General features: G+C 40.7%; 1 protein-coding gene across 1 annotated transcript in view; it reads right to left on the reverse strand.

Annotated features, from left to right (window-relative positions):
- Window positions 1-379: 379 nt before the first annotated feature.
- MTNR1A (melatonin receptor 1A) overlaps window positions 380-26,611 on the reverse strand; it is a 76,124-nt gene continuing 49,892 nt past the window's right edge. Inside the window, exon 2 of the mRNA XM_028744209.2 lies at window positions 380-4,527. Coding sequence (XP_028600042.1) covers window positions 3,659-4,527 — 869 coding nt within the window. The 3' untranslated portion in view covers window positions 380-3,658. The remainder of the gene's footprint in view (window positions 4,528-26,611) is intronic.

Raw genomic sequence — 26,611 nt, forward strand, 5'->3', positions numbered from 1 at the left:
TACAATCCTCTTGAACCCATTTGTGGATTTGTTGGGTTACTTGGAGAAAGAGAAGTTTCAAGTACACCAAAGAAAATAGTAGACCTTCAGGGGAAGGGGCAGAACACATGCTTTCATGAAGACGATACCAGGTTCAATCCCTGGCAACTCCATGCAGGATAGGGCATATACTCCTTGTCTGAAACCCCAGAGAACTGCTGCCAGTCAGTGTAGCCAAATGACTTGTGCCATTTAGAGTTCGTTTGTACTCAGATTTAAGGGTGAGTTCTAGGAAAATTGGTTCCCATTTCAAGTATATGTTGAACTCGGGAAGAGGATGTGTTAAAGGCCTGGTAGATTCCTTCCGGTGTTTACAATGACACTCACAAAAAACATAAGCCAAATTTAGAACATGTTCAGAAAGCCAACACATAATTTGTAATATATTGTGTACAATACTTTCAATAAGTTTCATCTCTGGTCACTCAGTAAAAATAATAAGTATGAGAAAAATTGTGGTGAAATGAATGGTTAATGAAGTGTTTGTTAATGTATTGGTTTTTTTTAATGAAAAAATAAACCTTCAAATGGGAAAGTAGTTTAAAATAAGTCAGGAAAAAACATTTTTAAAGATTCCGTTCAGCAAGTCATATGCATTAATTTGGAGGCATTTTTTAACACACAACCAAGCAAAGAAAACAGAATACGCCTTTAAAATTATTGCTATATTTAGCAGGTTGTTAACATCACCAACATGCATATTTTCTGTGAATTCATATTTAATACAAATATTTTAAAATACCAGATCTGAAAATGATAACCATTTTAATAACTGACCTTTCCCCCAAAATATAGTCCTTTGGCATAGCAAACAATATTTTCAGAATTATAATAAATACATATTTTAGGCTGCCATCCTATACTTCTTTATCTGGGAGCAAGTTCCATTGAACTCAGTGGGACTTACTTCTGCGTAGACATTAATAATAATTTGTTTCTTATACCTCACCCATCTGACTGGATTACCTCAACCACTCTGTGCGGCTTCCAACAAAATATAAAGGGACAAAACAAAACTGTTAATTCCTCCAATGACCTACACTGATTACTCCTAGCAATTATTTTCGGGCATGTACATTTCCATTTTCAATTTGATCTACCAGTTTGTACAGGGGAAATGAAAAAGAAACCAGCTCTTCAGAAAAGATTCTAAATACTAACCAGGCTACTGAAACTACATTTATGCTACTTTGTCAGATGCATCATAAAACATTACTATATTATTAATCATAATATTGTTTAAGTAAGGCAAGAGTTTTGAAAGAATTTAAATAGTGTAGTTCTCTTATATGATTAAAATCAGATGGTCTGGCCACCTTATTGTTCTGATATCACTACATACAAAGCAATGTCAATACACAACAAAGCATCCTCTAAGGATGGAATCACACTGGAGGAAGCTGTGATCTAGAATTTACTCGGTCAATCATACCACATGATGTCACAATAGGAGAGCACTGACTATTTACACAGTGGTTTGATTGGCAAGAATGGTTTGAGTGTAAACAATGGTGAGTCGAGTGCCTTGAGAAATGCATTGACCAGCTTGTTGTTACCTAGAAAAGTTGTTGTTAATTCTGTTGCAGACTTAAAGTGAGCTAAGAACAACACACAAGGCTCTTGTTTTTAAGATAAAACCACCTATTTTGTTGCACGTGGCAGTTTCAAGTATGTACGAACGTATATTCATTTGCCGCATGAGCTACATTAAATTGCACAGTAATATTATGCCTCAGGAAATAGATTTTTTTTTATTGTATGCCTAGATCTTACAGAGCTCTATAGAGTATGATGAATATTTAGTGCTTGGAAAGGCATTGCATCTAGTGATGGAAACAAAATATTTGAGAATATAGTATATAGAAGTGATTTGATAAATCTGTTTAGCTATACTTTACAATTATAACTTACAATTTAAAAAAAATCAAACTATTCCCCCACCCCTCTCGACTTAAGAGATGGTTTGAACTTCTATGCAGCATCATGGACCATGCTTGAAGATACAGGTTAGTGGGTGACAAAGGGACAAACTGCATGTAACCTGAACTGCACAGTTCTGACCTGAATGCAGCTCCCCCCAAACAAATACACCTCTTGTCAGCATGGAGGCCCCAATCCAGACCATAGCATGGGATTTAACCCTTTCTCGCCCACTGCTGTCTGTAACTGGATCAAGGTCCTTCTGCCTGCAGTTTGCACTGCAAGAAAAGCTCCCACTAGTTTCTTAGGAGTCATTTTTGTTTGGTTATTTTGCCATGCAAATTACAAATGATGATGATGATGATCACAGGTTTATGCTTTCCCAGAAATGTCTGTTTCCCTCCAGGCTGATAACGACAGGTGCTATATGGAACATCGAGGTACGCTAACAGATTATTGCCAGTTTCTGGCACTTTGATAAAAGAGAGGTTCATTGATGATAGGAAGAGGCAAGTCCTAAGAACACAAGAAAAGCTCTGCTGGATCTGAACCAAAGACCCATTTAGCCCAGCATCCTGTATTCACAGTGGCCAAACAGATTCATCCACGACACCTGCAACCAGGATGCAAGGGCAACAGCACTCTCTTTCATATTCTACCCCTTCTGTTAGGAGTATTTTTAGGTTTGGAAATATTGCAAGATGCTAAATTGAAAATAGTTTTTCATCCACGTGTGCTCATTTAGTCTTTTGATTGTCCTCTAGGTTTTAAAGCACAGGAATACAATTTAGTATGCATCTCTCTAATCTCAATACTTCAAAAGATCATTTGAACAGGCAACAGCCATATTCATATGACCGAGAAGATGCTTCTCAGTTTCTTCTTTGAAGTGAGACTCAGTGACCTGCCTGCCTCACCATCATTCCTTATCAGCTGCAGGGGTGGGGGCTGAAAGGCCTTTCATCCCTGGTGCTCATTGTCCAGAATATACACACATACACACACCTGAGTGATTCCGGAGGCTTTGTTCCTCCATAAAATTAAGTTTCCCTGTCATACAGAACTCTTTTCAACAACTTGTCATCCTGTAGTTTAGCGATGTATATACTCTGATAATTTACCAGCAGTTCCTTGTATCTTTTTAAAAATTATTTCTAGTTACATGTACTTATGCTTATGCTTTGCAGCATTAGATTATAGTTTACCAAGATTGGGGTGGTGCTTGGTTTGTTTGTTTGTTTTTAAAAAATCCAAGTAACATGTCTTTGTTAGTTCCAATCCATCTCTAGTGCTTACTTAAATTAAACAAAAGATTTACAATGATTTGCTCTTTAATTCCATAATAGCCTACAGTTGTGTATCAGCGAATCACTAGGAATTACTCAACTGAAGGAAAAGAATAATTTCAGATATTAATTGCATGCTTAACTATCCCTCTGGCATTGATGGGTCTGAGGTGCTTAACTTTGGCTGGATCATGTCCACTGTATTGAAACATAGCATGTAGTGCAATAGGAGAAACTTTACCTTAAAAACTGTTACTTTGGCTCAAAAATACTATACATATAATCTCATCTGAGTGCAATTGTACATTAGAGGACCAGTGTCTCATTGCAGAGCTTGAACCATGAGGCTAACAGATTTGACATTTGAGTACATCAGAGTGTCTATAAATTGTCAGTTAACAAGGTTTCTCTTTTCACACCGAGTCAACCTTGACTAAATTGTTGTTTGTGATCAGTGGCGAGGGCTTGCTTTTCATCCTGTCGACTGCATCATTTGAGCTGTCCTGGAAGAAAACTCTTGCTGTACAAATTGCCACAATAATTCGTTTGTATTCTCGCCTAAAATTCTGGTTCAAAAGTCCATAGATGATAGCATTAAGGCAGCTGTTGAAGTATGCCATGTAGTAACTGGAAACAAACAACCACTCTGGAATGCGGGGAATTATTGTTTCTGGGTTGACAGCCACTGCAAGGCCTATAAAATTCAAAGGAGCCCAGCAGACGGCAAAGAGTACAAACACCACAAACATGGTGACAAAGTTCCTAAAGTCATGTGGCTTTAGTTTGGGTTTGTTGTCGGGTTTAACTCTCCTCCGTACCTGAATGACCAGGATCCATATCCTCAAGTAGCAAAATGTAACTATGGCTATTGGGAGCATGAAATGGAAAAACACAACAGCTATTGTGTACGCTGAGCTCACCGACTGGGAGAAGGTGCATGAGAAGATCCTGGCATCATACTGAAGCGACCCAACAAAAAGATTGGGCACAATGGCAACAAATGTCAGGACCCAAATAAGGATGACGTAGCACAAAGAGTTCTTGTCGCTGTACAGCTTGTCATACTTGAGGCTGTGGCAGATGTAGCAATATCGGTTAATTGCAATTCCAGTAATGTTGAATATGGATCCAATAACACTCAGGCCCATAAGAAACCCACTGATCTGGCAGTGGATATATCCCAGGTTCCATCCATTGTGAAAGATAGATGTCAGGACCAGAGGGTATGGGTAGATTGCCACAACCAGGTCAGCGATGGCTAGGCTGACAACGAAGACATTGCCTGAAAATGAAGCATACAGAAATTGATAAATTAACAACGGTAGGGTTTGTTTTAACCAAAGCACATTCCAGTTGACCTCCCAACTTCATACATCTATCTAACAGCTTTTGCACATGACAGAAATAGCACATTGCCTGCATACATAGCTAAGCAAGGGGTTAAAATCTGAAAGGGATACAGTGGGCTGTTCCACTTTGGACTGCAGGTGAGAGGGCGGGGTATCATTCTGAATGTTCCCATATATTATAAACTCAGGGGGGGGGCAAATAGTTCACTCCTTGCTGTGCTAGTTTGCTATTTGCAAGGAATTGGGTGTTTCTTCCTTTTACTTTTTGGCTGTGGTTGTTTTTACAATGAAGTGCATTAAAAAAATCCTCACCACCACCTTTGCTGCAGTCTGAAGCCACCATGCCCATACTATGTTCCCCACCACTTTGCCCCCTCCCTCTTGGTAACTGGCAACCAATGTCAGGTTAGCTATGGTACCCTGTCTGCCCTGCCTGGCCAACAACTACAGGTCTGAAGTCATAAAATATTTGTACCACCCTGTTCTGATATATTTGTAGATCCAGCCTGAGATGTTCAATTTCTAAGAATAGAAGAAGCTCATAAAACCAGAGAATCATATTGCTAGAAGCGGTCTTGTAGGCCATCTAGCCAAACCCCACTGCTCAGTGCAAGGAATCCAGTTCTAGAGCTTCTGCACCAACTTCAGCTTGAAAACACTCAAGCAAGGGAGAACCCACACCATCCCTCTAGGTAACTAGTCCCATTACTGAACTATGCTGACAACCAGCAAGACTCTTCAACCTTAAGCTCATTAGATCTAGCCCTGTGCTTTGATGCAGTAGGAAACAAGTTCTTGTCCTCTTCTATTGACAGCCCTTCAGGTATGTGAAGGGTGCTATCATGTCTTCCTTACCCCTCCAGGCTAAACATATCCAATACCTTTGACCTTTCCTCACAGGATGTGTTTTCTATGCTGGTGTCTAAATCCACAATAGTAGGATGAGGAAGAAAAATCACAGGGAAGTGAGGGGGGGGGGTGTCTCTTGGACAGGCAGCTCCCACCACTCTTCATCAACCAGCCAGGCTCTATCACACACCAAAATTCATCTCTAGCTGCAAGTAGCTATTCCTAACTAGTTGTGCATAGCTGTGCATAGCTAGTTATATCAGAATGCAATCTAAACCCAGGAGTAAGCTCCACTGAACATAATGGGCTTCTGAGTAAGCATGCAAAGGACTGCCCTCTCAGGTGTGCATCCAATGAAAAGCAATGCAATGCAGAGAGATGCCAGCAATTGCAAGGCCCCCAGTATCCACATTGCCAGCCAGTCTCTGGGATCAGCTGGTTGCACACAGCTCTGCATGACGGTCAGGGCACCAGCCTTCAAGTTCACCCTCTGAAATGGCACTCCAACCATGAAGAGATAAGGAAACACTGTATGAACTCCACACCTACTCTAGGGAAGTTTTATTCCTTTTACAGTTGGTACCCTCTCCCTCAGATGTGGAATGCCTATTTTAGAATCCAGGTTCTATATATAAACCTGACTTGTATCAAAAATTCCATGTGCATATTAAATTTTAATTATGTGACAGGGGCCTGTGGGATTGACTTCTGATTAACAAATTAAATCTGGTGCTGCAGGTGGCCTTGCAAGAGAATGTGAATGGCTTCAAACTCAAGCATTCAAGCACGTGTCTTCCAACATATCTCCCCATCTAAAAATAGGTCTTACATGTTACATTATTTAGCAATTTTCACAAGGCTCTATTTTTGTTGCTCAGCTGGGAGAGTTCTACAGCAGTCACGTTAGTGGGCAGCAGAGTGACTGCTTGGCAGAAGGTACAAGTGGAACTTGCCAGTCATGTAGGAAGGGACCCAGATAGCCTTGGGGCAGACTGCTCCAGACAAAAGCCTTCTAACAAGACTTGACTAGCTGCTAAAGCCTGACCATCAAGCTAAAAATGAGACCAGAAGGGCTGCTCATGAGATACCCCAAGATTCAAGATCCCTAGAATCCTAAGAGTCGTCCCCACACACCCCACTGCACACACCCCAACCCAGCCCACCCTTATTCTGGTACACGTTGAAGATATTCCCTTCCTTCTCTTTTTGAAATGTTAGACTGGGATTGTGAACAGATTACAGGGAGTGCCATTTGATAAAAGACCAGTCTTGAGCAAAGGATGATCCCCTTGAGTCCCCTTGAGTAAAAAGGGATTAGATGCTGCACAATCATGCAGGTGTTGGGTTTTAGAGACTTTGCTGAGGATTTATTTAGTGTGCTGTTGGGAGTAAATATTAGGGTTGGAAAGGAAGTTGATTATGCAAGTCTAATTATGGGAAAACTTTATAAACATGAGTTAAATCAAAGCTACACGTCTGATCGTTTTCCTACAAAGACTCTTGTAATTTTGCAAAGTGTTGACCACCATTCTTCCTAGGGAAAAATATATTGCATCTTAAGTTGAATAAGGTCCAGAATATTAGGTTTGGAAGAAACTATGGGCTAAAACGCATTTTGAATTCTCTGGTGCCTTGTGAAGGCTTCAGATGCCAGGAACTGCTGGCAATATATCACCACTCATTTCAATATCTTCAATAATCACTGACGAACAGCACAATGTAATTGCAGTCTGGCAGATATTTGAAGTACTGTGTGCTGTGTAAACCTTAATCTGTTATGATATTCAAGATGAATAGTTTCTTGTCTTTCTCAGTTTATCTCAGCTAATCATTTTGGAAGTGTGTTGAGAATTTCACAGCTGTGTAGATTTTCATTTTTGTCACCAATATGGAGGCATCCATTGCTAAGAAGACAACATTGTGTTTGTTCTCAGTAAGGCTTAAAACATGTGATGTTCACACACACACACACACACACACACACACACACACACACACACACCACCCTCATACCTATATTGCTCAGGAATTCTAAAAAACCAAAGAAATCAGTGCAGTTTTGAAATAAGCAGCTTAAATAAGTGAAGTTGTGAAAGGTTCAGCCTGCCTTCTTACATCCAACCATAGAGGACAACCTGCTGCTTGTTGTCAAGATCCACCATGAAAAATGCGGTTATGATATCTTAAGGTATCCAAATGCAAGGCAAACAGACAACTTTCTAAAATATGTGGTAGATAATACACACCAAACTTTAAGATCACAGTTAGGCTGAGTAAGAAGAGCACATTATTAATGCATTATTTTTCTGCCATTTGTCCACCAAAAACACTCCTTCAGGTGTTTCCCCACTCACAGCAAAAGTTAAAGATAGATAGTATATAGATGTTCTGCAATAGACAAGTTTACAAAGCATGGCATGCATTGGAATCCCTGGAAGAGTATGCACTTGCAATTCTGTTCTCGCCTACAGTGGTGCCTCGCAAGACAAAATTAATCCGTTCTGCGAGTCTCTTCGTCTTGCGGTTTTTTCGTCTTGCGAAGCACGGCTATTAGTGGCTTAGCGGCTATTAGCGGCTTAGCGGCTATTAGCGGCTTTAAGAAAAAGGAAACAAACTCGCAAGAACTTGCAAGACGTTTCGTCTTGCGAAGCAAGCCCATAGGGAAATTCGTCTTGCGGAACGACTCAAAAAACGGAAAACCCTTTCGTCTAGCGAGTTTTTCGTCTTGCGAGGCATTCGTCTTGCGGGGCACCACTGTACGTGCATTCAACAGTGCTTGTGAATAAATCTTATGCACTACTAACTGTATTCACAGACGTTCTCCATGCCCAGCTTGGGAACTGGAAAAAGCTGAGAGCCTTCCTTTATTGCATAGAAACTTCTCCTACTTTGTGAATACTTCCTTATAGGAAAGCCTAAAGAACTCTCAATAGGTTGCTGTTTCAGAGTACAATTGTTCCAGTACTCAAGAGCAGTATATTTCCATTTCCCATTGGACAAATCTGATATTATTCTAAGTCAAAGGTGCACAAGGTGTATTTCCTCACATTCATATTATTATCTTCAGCATTCCTCCCTCGCTCTCTTCCTCAGTGACAGTTTTAGTTTGTAACCCCTCAAGGGGTAAGGCCAGTGCTTGTTTGCATAACAGAATGATGCATTCTGTACATTTGATGATACTGCATAGATATCAAAAAAATCTTACAACTGATGTATCTGTTGGAAGGGATCATTCAGTTTGCAGTTTAAGGGTTAATCTGGTTGTCAGTAAGCAAACTGGTCAAAAGGAGGGGGGTGGAGGTGTTTCTTAGCAACCAGGGAGGTAGCATGATTCTTAGTGAGGTAGCTGTGATTGCTTGTGTAGGTGTCTGGGTGCTTTACTCTGAATATTTAGTTGATTCTAACCCAGTTCTCAATAAGGCTTGCCCCTAAAAGACTAAACCCCTCTGTTTCTTTCTCTTCAAGTCAAATACTGTTTTGTTTAGTTTGCTCTGTGAAATGTTGCCAGAATTCCTCTCTGGGGTCCATTTGCTTTAATTAAGTGATTCTGCTAACTGTATCATCATTCCTATTAAACACAACTCAAACAAAGCCATAATCCACACACAATATAACAAGGCAATTCTCCATACAGTGGAGAGGAAAGACTTGAGAGATCAGGTAAGCACCAGAACAACCCACTTGAGTAAGCGTTGGAACTACCAAGACAAAAACCACTACCACTGCTTCTGTAACTTGGAGAAAAATAGGCTGCATTGCTCAGCAAGGAGAGATTTGCTTGCCAAGCACCCATCTTTCCAGCCCCTTACCAGGAATAGAGAGACCCATTCCCAGTCAATCACAGTTCTGCATCAGAATTTGACTAATTCTAGTCTGACACATTTTCGTGTGGATTTTGTGAAGTAGAGTACTACTATCATTATGCATGATAGTAGTCAACCGTGCCTGTGTGAATGCCTATATTAATTGTTCTTGTGATTGTTATTAATAACAACAATAGCTGCTAGCATGATCTATGCACCTCTCTAGTTTCTTGTATTAGAAACTGATGTCCGTAGTGCTCTGAAAATGCTTTCTATATATGGTGGTCAGTGGTAGGGAAAAATTGTCTTACCAGAAAACGTTGATGGAACTGGGTATGCATAGCCTGGATACGAGTTAACTGAAGGGACATGTGCAAAGGCTGTCACATCCAAGAGGGCAAAGATTTATTCTCTGCAACCATGAAAAGCAAGAGTAAATCTAAAGGGTTAAAGTTACAAGGGGGTGAATTCTGGCTAAACTTTAGGAGAAACTTATTGATGATAAGTGCAGTATGGCAATGGAGTCAATGACTGTAGAAGTCAACCCAACTCTGAGCTGGTGGTGGCCACAAAATACACTGTGCACCTTCTTCTGCTTTAGTTAAGGCTGTGTGCAGCAAACCATGAATTTCATTGCCCCTGCTTCAATAAGCAAAGCGGGATCCGCCAGTTTGTCTCTCAAAATAAATACAAGTAGAAAAATGCAAGGGGGAGAATGCCTTTGAACATAAACCGAAGGGCTATATATAGACAGCTAAAGATAGTTTCATTTTAAATATTCAGTAAGAACACAGTTGTTCTCCCTCTGAACCTTTGCTTTAAGTTCACCGTCCTTTTTTTAGATACACATGTAGAGTCTACAGACCTGCTTTATTATTTAAGAAGATCTAACAAAGCAGAAAAACAACAAGGAAATTCTCCACTTAAGGAGCTAAAAATAGAAAGAAGGCACCAACAGGAAAAAATATGGGATAATTAACTCTGTGTATAAATTGAAGACAATCTAGGTCTGAACTTTTTATGTAATTGAAATCTGTAAGTAATTGTGACATGTGGGACAATAGTTCCAAAGTTCCACCTGCTGCTATCGGCTAGCAATGCATTTTGTTATGTTTTGTTTGAAATACACATCATTTGAACATAACTCATTACACCATCTAAGCCCAAGGGCAGCGTGGCCAGGTACAACTTGCTGCCTAAAGGCTGCATTCATCTCTCCAAGCTGTTTAAAATTAGTTATAAATGTAGGAGCTGCTTCTCTATTAAAAACAACAACAACTGCACAATAGATATTCTAAAGTGGTTCACAGCCTCTCTCTGCACAGAGAAAGAGATAGTCACAGGCCTCCCTCTCTGCCACTGTCACAACTGAAGCAATGCTCCCTCGATGTGCACGAGCTGGATACACACTGAGAAGAATTGTGCATACCAATGTATGAGCATACAGTTCCTCTGTGTGACAACAGACCCTGACTGGGCCAGGGTCAAGTGGAGGAACTCTATATGCACATATAACTCCTCATGTATATTAAATGTGCAGGTATTATGAAAGCATAGCATCAGAACACAGCTGAGGACTGGGCTAAACACATGCCCACACAGCCACACGGCCCTCTCCACAGGTCCTTTCTATGCATGGCAGAGGTTGTGTGAACTCCCATGCTGTTGCTGTGCTAGTTGAGATGTGGGTGCTTCGCATGTGCACCAGTAGATTCCTCACAAGCTAAACATGTGAACTGACTCAGTTAAAAGGTTTGGTATGAGAGGTGATAACACAAGTTGTGTCTATGCTGTTTGCTTCTTCTTTTTTTCATTCATCATTAGTTACATTCCAAATTTCCACATGTTATTTTAACTTCCAAAAGTTTCCCTTCTTGCCTCCGCCAACCAAAGATGCTGCCTCCCTTTAATAATAAATAATTAAATAAACCAAAATAGAATAAAAAATAGCAATGCACATACAGAGTATGAAAATAGCTGAAATACAACAAAGAAACAGTCACCGAGAAAATAATGATACCACATTCAGGGTGATGAACTGAACAGTGGGTATGATTCCTCAAACAGTTCTTTTCTAGATTTTCTGAAATTTATTTTCCCTTTGCGGTGTGTTAAATAGGGCCTGTTAGTGAGCTGCCAATTATAGGAGTTCTTGTATCCATCCCTTAATGTCTGGTGTGTTTCTGTGAGATTTACAGTATTGCTGTCAGCTTAGCTCTATCGAACCAACTCCCCATTATGGCTTGCTTTGTCTAATAGCTTGTTTGCACATACAAGACACCTGATAATGGATATGAATCAGTGAACTGGCTGGTGTTCTACCGGGTGATGTGCCTACAATCAAGCAAGAACAGCTCACTGACAGAAGAACGTTTTAAAATGGGATAGCAAAATGTCAGAGAGGTTCATAAACAAGGAAGCAAGTAAAATACATCTCAGAGACATTATATCTGCAACATGTCACTTACAATCTCATTTTTAATTTTCCTGAGGCTGTAATCACACATATCTAGAGGGAAGCCCTGTTGAACTCAATGGAACTTACTTCTGAGGAGATATGCCTAGAGTTTCGCTGTGAAGTTTTAACTATGATTTATATAAGTGTTGGAATCAATGTTCAATTATGGAATTGGATTTTTTAAAATGTAGGCTAATGATCCAATTGTCTCTGCTGAGGCAACAGGTCTATAAGACTGAGCACTAGGATCCAGCTCCAGCCCTATCATGAGGCAGAGTGAGGCAGTTGCCTCAAGTGGCAGCTGCTTAGGTGGGGAAAGTAGCTAGGCCAGAGCTGTGAGTTTTTTCTGGGAGAGTCTGAGGCAGAAAAAACTCCAGAATTAGAGGCAGAAGCTGAAGCAGGAGAGTGGGAGGAGGGGGCCAAGAGACATAGATGAGTAAGTAAAGAGTCATGAGTGTCTCCTCTTCCTGTTGTGACATACTCCCCTTCCCCCCATCTCCCAGAACCAGAAGAGGGCTGAAATGTGTGGAGCAGCGACAGACTTCACCAGGTGTAGTCTCCAATTGCTTGGGAAAAGCTCTGGAGAGGAAGGGACTTAGATGGCTGTGGGGAGGTGAGGACTTTCAGCATCAGCAACTCATTCATGGGAAAAGGTCAAGTGTGCTAATAAAAGAGTTAATTCCAAATTTGAATGGTGTGATTCACTGCTGGCCTGCTCTCTGGCACATTGGTATGGAGGTTGTCATGACAAGCAGGAGCATTTTAAAATATACCACTGCATTTACAGCTAATTTCAAGGACACAGGATGTGGTTGTTTTTTCTCCAGGCCCTTTTTGTGGCATCCATCAAGGCCACTGGACTCCACAAACATACATATACACCCTCCAATTTCCTTCAGCACAGAATCCGTTGCTGGGGGTTTTCTCTTTTGGAGCCCTAGTGCTCTCAATTTTCTCTTCAAACAACACAGGTCATAAGATATCAAATGGAAAACGACTGGATAAGATAATGCTCCCTGTGAGTTTCACCTCAGTTGAGTGCATTATTCTGACATTTAGCCACTTTAAATGTGCTGGAGGTAACCCAAGGGCACATAATAACAACAATGTGGCATCAAATATTATTTGATAAATGCATTTCTTGTCGGCATCTATCTGATATGATGGTAACGGGGAAAAGATTTATGGACAGCTAGTCTCCTAGGTACTTTTATTTTTCTTCAGTTCAACAAACACTCTTTGACTCCTCCACAGTAATTGCCTCAGGGCTGCAAGAATATTTTATCTTTAAACATCTTTATAACAGCAGAGGGACAATGAGATTCTTCCTGGAAAAGGAAACCATCCAGAATTATATCAGACATTTCTCCAGCAGCAGGTTGAATGGGCTTCTAGGTTAGGAAGACAGTCTCCTCCATGTAAATCAGGGTTGTGGAATCTGTGGCATTTTATATGTTGCTGGGCAACAACTCCCATCATCTCTGGTCCTTGGCCATGTTGACTTGGGCTGATGAAAGTTGGAATTCAACAAGGAGGGCCATGCATTTCCCAACCCTAATGTAGGTGGACAATGTTTTTTTCATATATCTCTTTGTGCAAAACACCAGCTTCTTAACAGTGCACATGTTAGGCCATCATAGGGACGCTTAGCATGCCACCACTGAATTTTTAAGGCTATACACACCATGTACCACATAGAGTCTTTAAAATTATGTGGTGGCATAGAGAAAATTGCCTCAGCTGCATATTGAGCCACCACAATGGAGTCTCATCATCACATGATAATAGTTGTGGAGTACTTTAATGTAGATTCGATACAGTTTCCATAATATGCAGTGGTTCTCTGCTTTTTAAAATTATTTTAATGATAATTCACCATGTCTTTGCTATTTGATAGTTTGTTGCTTTTAAAGAGCATGGAGAATGTTGCAGCAGCTTATTCTAGTCATCTATTTCCATTTGGAAGACCAAAGCAATTTGTCTGAGGAACTTTCAATGCTCTTTTTATGCTGTTTCTCCTTTGTTTGCATTGTTGGTAAATAGGTTTGTTACCAGTGAAGATCTAATACTTATTTCAATGACCAATCCCCAAGGATATGCAAATCTAAAACAGGTTCCACATAGTACTTGGCAGCACTGTGACATAAAAAATAAAACCTAAAAGATATAAAGTTGCTGCTTTTGCAGGCTGTGCTGCCAAGAACTGCAACAGGTTTGGGTTATAGTGATTGCAATGTTTGGTTTGGGTTTTTTTAATGCTATTGAGCTCAACATTTGTTGTTGGAAAAGTTGGTTTCAAATATTAAATTAACTCAATTCAGCTAACCGATTCAGAATAAGGGCTCAAAATTACCAGCTTTTTCTTCACAAAAGGTTAGGCTATAGAGAACCTAAGCAGGTTAAGCAGAGGATAGAAACAGCACTTGGATGTGTAGAGTTGGATAATTGCAAGTATTGGTCTCTGGAAGGGACAAATCACATGGATCTCAAAGCTTCATCTAGGATGCCCAAATGCCCTACTTTACAGAGGATAGTTCACTATGTGAAGAGTTGTCAGCTTTCGGTCCTCAATTTGAGGAGCTATCAAGGTCAGTTTGAAGATGAAAACCTTAAGAAGGGTGAACAAGGTACAGTCGTACCTTGGTTTTCGAACAGCCTAGTTCTCGAACATTTTGGTTCCTGAATGATCGAAACCTGGAAATGACTGTTCCGGTTTTCGAACGTTCTTTTGGAAGCCGAATGTCCAACAGGGCTTCCACGGCTTCCAACATAGAATTATGCCAATATGATTTAGATACACATTTTCATAGACTCATAGAATTGTAGATTTGGAAGGGACCACAAGGATACCTAATCTTTCACCCAACATGTGGCTCAAACTCCCAACCCTGAGATTAAAAGTCTCTTGCATTACCGACTGAGCTAACCCTCAGCTTCCATATTGTCCTCCTTTTTTTTTTTTTTTTTGGTCATACTTAAGTGACAAGCCTAGCTTAGACTGAAAACATTTAAGGAAAAAACCACTGGTGAATACTCATGTTGCAGGTATTTGTTTGCTTATATACGTTTTAGGCTGATTCGCCACCCGGAGACCTTCAAAGTGAAACGCAAGATAAAAACAGATGAAGTCTAAAATCTGAATAAAGCAAAATAGGTGTAAAATATAGCAAAGAATCAGGAAAACAGTCCCCAACAACAAATACAACAATAAGGCAGAGCAGCAACAAATCATTCAAAACCAAAGGTCTTTAAGAGCATTAGAAGGCCCATAGCATGGAGTCCACAAAGAAAGGAGGTTCCACAACCTAGATGCTACTGCCAAGAAAGTGCTGTCCTGTGTCACCGTCAATCACATCTCTGATGGAAGCGAAACATTAAAGGTCACAGCTGAAGATCTTTACAAGGAGGCTCATATGGGTGAAGAAGGAAGGGATGTTGCTCGTTGGTAGATGTCAGGTTCAGTCCCTGACATCTCCACGTAGGGCTGGGGAAAACCTCTGGTCTGAAATCTCAGCACGCTGCTGCAAGTCACAGTCAACAATGCTGAGCTAGATGAACCAATGGGCTGCTTTGATATTAGGCATCATCCAGCGTAAGTGAGTCCTTTTAGGGAGTTTGCTCTATGGACCTGGCTAAGGGTAGCACTGAGAAGATCACCGTACACTGTGCATCAGAGATATTTGAGCTGTAATATGAGAAATAAAACCATTCACATTTTGGCATTTTGGGTGGGAACAGAATGTAAATGAGCATCCGGAAGAAGAAGAAGAAGAAGAAGAAGAAGAAGAAGAAGAGTAGTAGTAGTAGTAGTAGTAGTAGTAGTAGTAGTAGTAGTAAGTAGTAGTAGTAGTAGTAGTAGTTTGGATTTGATATCCCGCCTTTCACTCCCTTTAAGGAGTCTCAAAGCGGCTAACATTCTCCTTTCCCTTCCTCCCCCACAACAAACACTCTGTGAGGTGAGTGAGGCTGAGAGACTTCAAAGAAGCGTGACTAGCCCAAGGTCAACCAGCAGCTGCATGTGGAGGAGCGGAGACGCGAACCCGGTTCACCAGATTACGAGTCCACCGCTCTTAACCACTACACCACACTGGCTCTTAAGAATCAGAATTAATGGTGGTGTGTGAGAGAAATAACAAACTTCACATGGTACAGGCTACCCCCTGCCCAGGTGTATATTGAGGAGGGAATACCATAGTGATTTGTTGGCTTTTTCCACTCTGGACATGAAACCATTGCATGAATCACTATCTCAACTTCTCAAAACAATATGCCAGGTTTCCTTTTTAAAACAGGCTAAACAATACATTGCAGAGATTCACTCCAATATAACATTAAGGCATAAGCAGCTGTTAAGGCATACTGAAGTGACAAAAATATTCTTTAACTGAATGGGACAGAGGCTCTCATACAATCCACTTCCTTTTGCATTGCTTGTTAGAACAAACTGGCTAATTGCAGTCATCTTCCAAATTGCAAGTATGTGTGTGGGTGTGGAGAGGAGTATTACACCAAGAAACAATTTGCACTCTGTTTTTCCAGAAAATAAAAAAAACACATCTTAATTAACCACAAACCAAACCACATGAACAAAGAAGGCAAAAATGTTTATAAAATATTATGTGATGTAATAAGTAATAATTTAAGAAACTAGACATATATACTAATCCAAAATATCAATATACAATAAATAGCACTGTTGACCTCAACAGCATTACAGTGTAGTGCATATATATGGGAAAGTGAGACTGTTATAAGTTCTGAGCATGTTTTATCTCAAAGGTTCTTCTTCAGAGGGTTTTTTGTTTTTCTTCCCACTTTTGACATCTAATCCAAATGGTAGATAGAACAACAACACTCAAGTGACTTTATTGACTGTACCTCACCAGCAGACAGTTTTCCCTGTGGTGGGGAATGAGACATGGAACTGAACTCCTGCTTTCTGAAAGCTGCCAAATGCTATTCATACTTGACACTCGCTGGAATATTATGCTTCAGAGAAAGATCTGCAAACTCTCTCCTTTTGTTTCCTGAGGTGGATGGAGCTTGATTACTAAGCCTTCTTATTAATATTGCTGCTCTTATTTGTACTTAAGGTGGAGTTGTATTGAGTATGTTACTAGAATATGTTTTGTTTAAGCATGCAATTAATTTTATGTAAGTTGTTTTGTGTTTCTCTGATACTAGAAAACCAACTCAGATTTCATTACTGTCTTTAAGTTTGCATGTGTAATTTTAAAGATTTATTTATGCATGTGATAAGATCTATATGATTTAGATTGCTATTCTGAGATATCAATCCATGTCACCACCACCACCACAACATCAACAACAAGTTGGGAATGTTTGAGGCACTATGGGTCATTCATAGGTTACTGTGATTCTTTACAGAACTACACATTCTGCCAATACAGGTAAAGATGATGCTACTGACCAGTTATCCCATCATGAAGGAAAGGTGAACCAGGAGCAAGAATCTCGTCTCTTTAAGATCAGCACAATACTTGGAATATTAAGTGCACACACAAACCAAGGGTTTAAGTGCTGCAGCTGTTACACATTGTGAAAGGTCAAAGAGGCAATGTCATTTCTTTGGGAAATGTTGTCAGAGATTAGGCAAGTGGGATGATGTAGGTGCAACAAAAAAGTTGATGGAGTAAAACAGATTTTCAAAGTTTGCAAGAAGTAGCTGATGCCTCGGCTGTTGCTTTCTGTGCTCTCCATTGCCTTCCCAGTATTATCCCTCTGACATTTGTTGCTAGTGCTTCTTCCAATGTCTTCTGCACAGGAAAAATAATGTCAGACACTTTGCTTTTCTGTCCCTGGTTTGCTTCCAGCCACATACTGGTTACACTAAATTATGTTTGACAGTTCTTGCACTTGGGCTTTTGCTCCTTATCAGCATAATTGCAATTGCTCCATTGGCAATGGGAATAGGCAGCTTTGATTTGGCACTGTACGCTTGCAACAGAAAATGGGGTATGGTGCAAGAAGCTTCTTTAAAAGGAACGATGCCCTTCAGGGTTATAAGACAGAATTAAAGGACACAAAGGCAGACTCCTACTGCAGTTATTGCCTGTATGCATGTATTTAATAGTCCTGCTATTACTGTAAAAGTAATGTACAGTGTGCTGCATCTATAATCACAAAATAGTACCAAGAGGAATAGAAACACAGGCTGTTGTGAAGCTTATATCACTGTTAAAACATTTATTCTTCCTTTTTCTTCTCACACATAATCAAATCGTGAATTTCTTAGCTCTGGCAGGGGATGAGAAAACTTGCAATTTTGTATATTTTCCTGATTCCCTTTTTAATCTGTTCGTTTTCAATACCAAAGCAGTCAGGCTGAACTCTGATCCTCTCATTAAAACAGAATGTCTGGAAGCAAACTGAATTAAAATGATACCATTTTGTTCCAGTATATCATTCATCTTCTTGAGGGCTATTTGAAATGTATTTATGGACAGTAGCTCTGGGTTATTTTCTCCTCGCCAACTTTTTAAACTCAAAATACAGAGAAAACTATATCCCTTTTAGTTCAGTTGGAACGAAGCTGGAACTGTTATCATTTTAAAGTGGCAAAACATCCCTGCATAGTTGCAGAGCTGCAATAAATGGTACAGCTACCAATGCGATGAATAAATAATTATAGAAATCAGTGATATGCCCATTCCATAGGTTTGTCTAGCCACATAGAATCCTCGTGGATATCAGGGGTGAAACCAGTGGGGCAGGCAGCATGGGCATCTGTGAACAGCCCCTGTGCAGGCGTGCCAAGTGGTGGGGGCCGAGGGGTCTTCAGCCCCCACCCCATTTTTACCTCTTCCCTGCCAATGTCGCATGGGGAGGAGGAGGCAGAGTGTGGACCCCGGTGGCCCCACTTTGCCTCCCTGACAATGTTGCACTAGGTGAGGGTGGGACGTGTCACATGACACGTAACGTGATGCATCACGTGATGTGCCCCCACAATGTGTGGGGCAAGTCGGCACCCTTGCCCCTGTCTGGTTCCTTTGTTGGGCCTTGGAGGAAGTCAGGGAGTAGTCTACTAGCATAGGATTTATCTTCCTGTGAGAAAAATATGGGAGGAGAAAAGGTGTAATAAGTCAACTTCCATGTGTGGGCTAGTCATTTGATGACTAGAACTCCGCTGGCCACCACACAGTAATGGTCAACAGAAGCCATTATGTTCTTCTGATGAAGATAGAAGATGCAGAGTATTAACACAAATGGATATGAGGTGGGGACTTTTACAAATGTGTATAAGCAAAGCATATAATGGAAATCAGGAGCTAGTTATTGTTGCTTTTACATGGCATCTCCCAGGCTATTACGTTTACCAGAATCGTCATGTCCAGCTTCTATTATTAAAACTGACTCAAGATGCTCAGAGGAAAGATTAATATCAACCACTGGAGTGGGATGTCTGTGGAGCTAACACACAGGACAGCTGGTCATCGATCCCATGCTAAACAAAATGATGTAACAGCCCACAAGAGCTGAGAATTCCCTGGGGAAAAGCAGAACACAGATTGTATCACACTTTACAATCTCCTTCAAGGATGTTACTCGCGTTTAAGAATTTGTGACAAAGTGCATGTCCGTTGACACACTTATGCACATGTCTGCTTCAGACAAGTATATAGCATGTCTCCGATTCCTAGCACTCATATGCATGGCAAAACAGATACAAGTGCACTCCTCGTGCATGCTGTCGTACATGTGGTCTGTATACAGATGTCCTATATGTAAGTGACACCCATAGTTTCCAGACATTTGAAAGGACTATCCAGATCATGTGACCCTCCCAGACTCTGAAATGTAGACTGGACATGCCATACCCGGGCCCAGTCAATGTGTGATTGGCAGCAATCTGAGGGGGCCTACATGAGCACAGATGTGCATATGTAGATCTCCCTACATGTCAACATAAATCCTGATTAATCAATATGATTGTCTCTGTTGAGGGAGCCCTACATATATTTCTATAGTCCTCTTCAGGCTGATGCCCATCACAGATTGTCTGAAGAGCACGGCTGGTCTGCACATCTAGGAGATAGGCATATCTCATATATTCTTGATGACACTTTCTTGCATTTGATGCTCACGGGTATAAAACTGAACAGGGCTAAAGTAGAGCACATTGCAACAATGTTAAGATGCAGGGTAAGTTGCAGTATATAATGCAGGAGAAAGAGTGAAAGAATGGGAGAATTTGACAGGATTGCCGTTTTTCTTATAACATCTGCTTCCACCCATAAATGCTATTTGTTCTAGATATCCCAACAAAAGTGAGAACTTATCAGTTCATTTTCATGTGCTTCACTCAAAACTCTTGCTTAAAATTCAGATTTGGTTGGATACTTTTAGGTCAGTTTGTTATGAAGATAATACAAATCTTGAGCTAGCAGCTATAAGTACAGTCTCATAATACCACAAACCATTAGTGTGCTTCCAACTATGTATATTAATTCATTTCCCACAATGATCCAACTTGCAGAAGATGTGAATTCCAACACAGGGTAAGAACCACTTAGGATAGCAGAGGCGCCAGCTTCTCCAGAGGATTGAGGAAGCACAATGCGACATAGTGCAAAGTCCTGGTGTCATGCGCATGATGCCGCGAGGAGCCAGGGACAGAGCTGAACATCCTCTGAAAACTGAAGGGGCCCCAAACTCTCAAAAATTACATTGGGGGAGGCTGGAACTGCCTTGGCCCCTAGAAGTTGGAATCTATGCAGGATAGAGTCAGACAACTGGCAGCCACATTGCTGTAAAGGGGTAGAAAAACAGGGCTTAATCCTGAGGCGAAAGGCCAGAGGCACGTTCCTCCACATAAGGACCACACAGTAAGCTTTGAGACACCATGTGGCTCCAAGGCAGCTAACCATTCTATTCATGACACTCAGTGGATGAAAACAGATACTTTCCCCTCCTGTCTGCAAGCTAACACAGATAAAAGTGGTGGCTATAGTACAGTAGATAACTAGCAGTGGGGTCTTTCATGTGTTAAACCCCTGTGGATGACCCAGTTCTACAAAGATCTCACTCTGAAGTTGTTGCAAATGCAGCAGAGGAGGGAAGTAATCACTTGAATGTAAGAGCTTTTGGTCAACTGAATACAGAGATGGTGATACAACCTAGAATAACTTGTTCTTAGGGCTGATTAGTAAGGTAAAGGTAAAGGGACGCCTGACCATTAGGTCCAGTCGTGGCTGACTCTGGGGTAGCAGTGCCCATCTCACTTTATTGGCTGCGGAAGCTGGTGTACAGCTTCCGGGTCATGTGGCCAGCATGATTAAGCCGCTTCTGGCGAACCAGAGCAGCGCACAGAAACACCGTTTACCTTCCTGCCAGAGCGGTACCTATTTATCTACTTGCACTTTGACGTGCTTTCGAACTGCTAGGTTGGCAGGAGCAGGGACCGAGCAATGGGAGCTCAACCCATCGCGGGGATTCGAACCGCTGACCTTCTGATCGGCAAGTCCTAGGCTCTGTGGTTTAACCCACAGCGCCACCCGCGTCCCTTTTGGGCTGATTAGTACTGTAATTCAAAATCATTGACTTTCTTTCCTTTTTGGTATGCTGGACAAATGCAATCCTATACATGTCAGCCAAAAAGGATCATAGGGTGCAACTTTACACTGAGTTGGACTTTTGCTCCAACCGGTTCAGAATTGTCTATGCTACAAGTAGCCAGTGTGGCAGCCTCCAGATGTTGGACTACAGCACCCATAATGCATGACATTGATCATGTTGCAGTGTATGAGATCCCCACAATATAATCCACTGTTGTTATCCAGCCTCTTGGTGTGGTGGTGTGTGTGCATTTTTTGGGGGGGGAGGGATGCAGTTAAGCTGTGAAAAGTGCACACACAGCCATCTGAAATACCACATCTGGTTTTGCATCAAGAACTAAAATCAGTTGATGAAAGACTGACGGTAACATATCTGGTTTACGGCTGCAAGTTCTTTGCATGGTTTAGGACTGGCTTTGGGGAAAGCAGGGGTCTTGTGACTAACAGCTGTGTGGCAGGCAGAAATTGAACATCAGGCTTGCCTAGTAGGTAAATACTATTATGTTGAAAGCTTAACCAGTTGGCATTCTGTCTGTCAGACATCTTATTACAGTGGTACCTCGGGTTAAGTACTTAATTCGTTCCAGAGGTCCGTACTTAACCTGAAACTGTTCTTAACCTGAAGCACCACTTTAGCTAATGGGGCCTCCTGCTGCCACTGCACCGTCAGAGCCCAATTTCTGTTCTTATCCTGAAGCAAAGTTCTTAACTGAAGCACTATTTCTGGGTTAGCGGAGTGTGTAACCTGAAGCACATGTAACCTGAAGTGTGTGTAACCCGAGGTACCACTGTATTTATGTGGGGCCACTGATTTATTTTTTGGACCCTCCATCCCACCTGCCCAGGTACTTTGTTTTAGCTACAAACCACCAGCAAATTTGTTTCCTCTTTCATAAGCGCACTGGAGGGCTGAATCCATCTGCAGTGCACTGGGTCCAAAAAAATCCTACCAGTTGTGTGGGAGAATGTAAATTTAATGATCATTGGAAATGCTGTTTGGTACTGGTTGGTTTGTTTTGATGACCAAATAGTTTAAAAACAATCAGATTCTATTTTGCAGCAGTGAGTTAAAATGTTGAAGTCACATTTGGAGAAATTAATTTGCACATCTGAGGGTAGAATTTGCATGGGAAATGTGTGAAATTCTGAATTGCTTTGGAAAAGGTTCTTCCCACAACCAACCACTGCTACTGTTAGGAATAGATACAGTGACTACTGCTAGGAATAGATACAGTTACTTCAGCAGTCATTAATTCAAATGAATAACTTTCTCCTGAACAGATTCTGACTGCTTCATGAAGTTTTAATTTACATCTGTAATATATTTTTTTTAAATCCTAAACAGCTTTGAGCCAGGAGTTAAAAGCCAAGGCAGACTGTTCTTCCTGGCACTTATTTCTTCATGCAATAAATTACACGCAATATTTACGTACCTGCCAAGACATGCATTTGAAGTGAGACTAATAGCTGGCATGCTCTCAAAATTTAAAGCAGTACTGGCACACTTTTTAAACAACCCCCTCCCGAATGGAAAATAGCTTTGTATTGAGATTTCAGCATAACCTTTCTTCTAAAGCATAGCTCAACAGGTTCATCCATTTAATAACACTCACTCTATGTATGGCAACAAAAGCCTGTTTCACCAAGTGACCTGAACATTTTTCAGCTGTGCTAACCTCCTGTTATATGCTTATTGAATTCACCTTCCGTGTGGTATCATCGACAAAGAAGCCACTCAAATCCTCAGATAAATACAAAGGTGGTGTCAATAAACTATGGGAAATCACTGAGAAGCAGTCAGAGCCACTCATACACTAAATATTTCTTTGCTTTGCTTTCTCAGTAGCTTGGCCTTGGACCAAAACATTATGTTGTGGAATCAGAAGTACTTTCTGCTCCTGCTGCCCTTAACGCACCCCCCCAAAATAAAATAAAATAAAAGAGAGTTTCTCTAGAGACTGTCTAGATTCTCTGGATTCACTGGAGACAATGTTTAGGGCACAGGGCTGCAGATGGATGGGGGGTTAATAATGTCCCACATACACCATTCATAAGCAGAGGTGGGATTTTTTGTCTCAAATGAAAACTAAACTTCCTCAATACGGAGGATCCAACAGCCTATAGTGCAGGAATCTCTCACCCAACATGGGGCTCAAACACATGAGATTAAGAGTCTCATAATCTACTAACTGAAAGAAGAAGGAAAAGATGCTCCAGGGGATTGGAGGAACCCTCCAAAATAATATTGGAAGTGGCCCAGGGATGGGGGGGGGCCCCTCTGGCTGTGACTGACTTCTGAAAAGTCACTTTTGGCTCATTTTTCTAGTGCATAAGCTCCCCACAAAGCAATAGGTCTTTACATTTGGTATGGATTTGAATATATGGTACATAGATTATCTGGGCAATAAAAAATGAGACTGCTTTGAATAAATTAACTTCCAGTGAAACTGATGAATATATCAACCACCTAATTACAGGAACACATTTCCAGTTGTAGCAATACAAATAAAACATAATCATCTTAGCCATAGGAACAAATTAAAGTCTGCACAGTAGGGAAGGAGTTTGAACACAGTCATTTCAAAGCTAGCACTGCCATGCTGACTGGTGCATGAAAAAGTATATATCATAATTTGGCTAACTGCAGTTTTTAATTGCTACAAGCAATAATGTGGCTAAATTAGGTTGCTGGATATGTTCCACAGGTATGAAGCCAAGGAACAGGTGCCAAAATTTGCAAGAGATAGAGATGTTCTTCTAGTCAGCCCAAAGTTTGGTAAACTGCTATTTGAAAGCAACAATATAACTTAAATCAGATTATCCATTGTTACCCAGACCTATCCAGATTTACTCTTAAGCCCCATTGAGTTCAATGGGCTTCAGTTCCAAGCAAGTCTATTTAAAATTGCAGTCTAAGTGGCTTCGCTTATCTTTTTCCAAGTGTTCTTTGGAGTTCAATTATTATTACAATTATGTATTAAATTTTATACCACCCTTCATACAAAGATCACAGGGCAGTTTACAATATCTTAGGCTGTCTTAGATTTAGCCACATCAGGGCTTACCAGTTGCCATAGTAATGATCTGAAGTGTGGCATTGATATCTCATGCTTTCCCCAAAAAAGCTCAGCATGGCATAAATCACTCTCCACACCACTCTGCAATGGTCATCTGAAGTATGGTGGGCAGAGGTACATGAGAGGATTTTCTCAATTGTGGTATTAAAGTCTCTTTAATTATGGCTTTCAAAGAAAATTATTGGGTTGAACTTGAAGGTTGTTTCAGTTAAGTTGTTGGCTACTTTGATTCATCCTCACTTGTCAGATGCATTCTTTTTATTTTTTTATTTTTTTATTGTTATTAGCAATAATTATAGTCAACTGGCAAAAGACAAGGTATAAAGATATAGATATATATCTATATATCTATATCTATAACACAGAGCTTCAAAGCCATTCAAGGTTACGTCTACAATCCTTCTTCCAAATAAACAATAACCTACTCCTTTAATAGCTTGGGTTCATGACCGAAAAGGGGAAGGAAGGGGGGAAGGAAAGATGGCTAGGCTATAAAACTATTAGTTGAATGGTTACAAGTATTCTCTTTAATGATGTAAACCTGGTGTTAGTGGGACAGAAAGGAATATGTCCCACTAACACAAGGAATGAAATGAGAGTAATAGACCGGTCTACCTTTTCTCTGCTGAGAAAATAAAACAGAACCCAGAAGTGACAAAATGTTCTTCTCTGTCTTATTCCCCACAGGCAGAAGCTATAACAAAAAGTGCTAATGAAAAAGAACCAAAACAAATAATTAAGATGGGTTCAGGTGGACAACTGTGGTACCCAGTTCATCTGGACCAACACATTCTCTCAATGATGGCTAGTGAGCCTTGGAGAAACTCAGTACAGGAAGAATCAACATCAGGTAAGAGAGTCACAGGATTGCGTTACCATGCTATGCAACAAGTTTTGATAGGACAAGGTTTGTATTATATGTTTATTCCTTCTCTCTAGCAAGATAATCCTATGAATGTATCAGCTGTTCAATAGTGGAACAGACTGTCTCCGAAGATGGTGGTCTCACCTTTGCAGAAGTTAAGCAGTGGTCAGATGATCATCTGCCAGATTTACTGTAGTTGTATCTGGCACTGTAAGTCCTGCTCTGAGCAGGAGGCTGAACCAGGTGACTCCAAGGACTCTTCCAACTCTATTATTATATGAATCAATGCGCTAGCAACTGTTCAGGATAGAGCTCAATAGCTGTCCTGCCTCTACATGTAATGACCAAAGGAATTTGTTGGCATTCTATGAGCTTTGACACTAATGCTACAGGATAGTTTTCTAATAATATACAAGGAATGAGTCTTAATTGGACATTGTGGAGGAAAAGTCTGAGCAGGAAGATTGAGGAGGTGATATGAGGACAGATTGAATTAGCATTAGGACAAAACGTTGAGATCTGTAGTAAGCCAGATACAGATTATAGGCTTTCCACCGCGCTGAATGCTTTGAGATGTCATAATTATGTTCTTAATATTAATCAGAAACTGGAAATTGTTATAACTCAGGGCTAGTCAACATTTTTGGGCCTGAGGACTGCATTTACCCTTGGCCAATCAAGAGTGGGTGTAGCCACCCCACACTCCCTTGCTCATACAGTGGTACCTTGGGTTACAGACGCTTCAGGTTACAGACTCCGCTAACCCAGAAATAGTACCTCAGGTTAAGAACTTTGCTTCAGGATGAGAACAGAAATCACGCAGCGGTGGAGCGGCGGCAGCGGGAGGCCCAATTAGCTAAAGTGGTGCTTCAGGTTAAGAACAGTTTCAGGTTAAGAACGGACCTCCACAACAAAATAAGTTCTTAACCCGAGGTACCACTGTATGTCAAAACTGGAGGTGGTAAATAGAGAGCCAGAAGCAAATTGTACATGCAATAAGGTAAGAAACACCAGGGTCAAGATAACAGTTGACAGGATTTTAAGAAATCCATCCTATTGATCCTCCTTGACTATACAAGCTGGAATAGATGATCCCAGACAGGCTTTTGTTGTTATTTAAATCAGTGTTGGGGAACCCACCGGTTCATGGACCTGCCAGATTCTTTCAAGTAGTCCATAAGGCTATTTCTAGCAAATTCCACCCATCCACCAATCATAACTGATCATTTTTATCATTCCAACCCTTTCCACACTTCCTTAGGTTTTTATGTATTTTATGGGCATTTAACATATTTTACATGCAATTCTCCTTAAGACTAAGGGAGCAGTCCATATAAAACACATAAAATGTACGTAAAATACATAAAATTACATAGAATACCTTAGAATA

This window comes from Podarcis muralis, chromosome 9, assembly GCF_964188315.1.
Source record: "Podarcis muralis chromosome 9, rPodMur119.hap1.1, whole genome shotgun sequence".
In the NCBI taxonomy this organism is placed as follows: Eukaryota; Metazoa; Chordata; class Lepidosauria; order Squamata; family Lacertidae; genus Podarcis; species Podarcis muralis.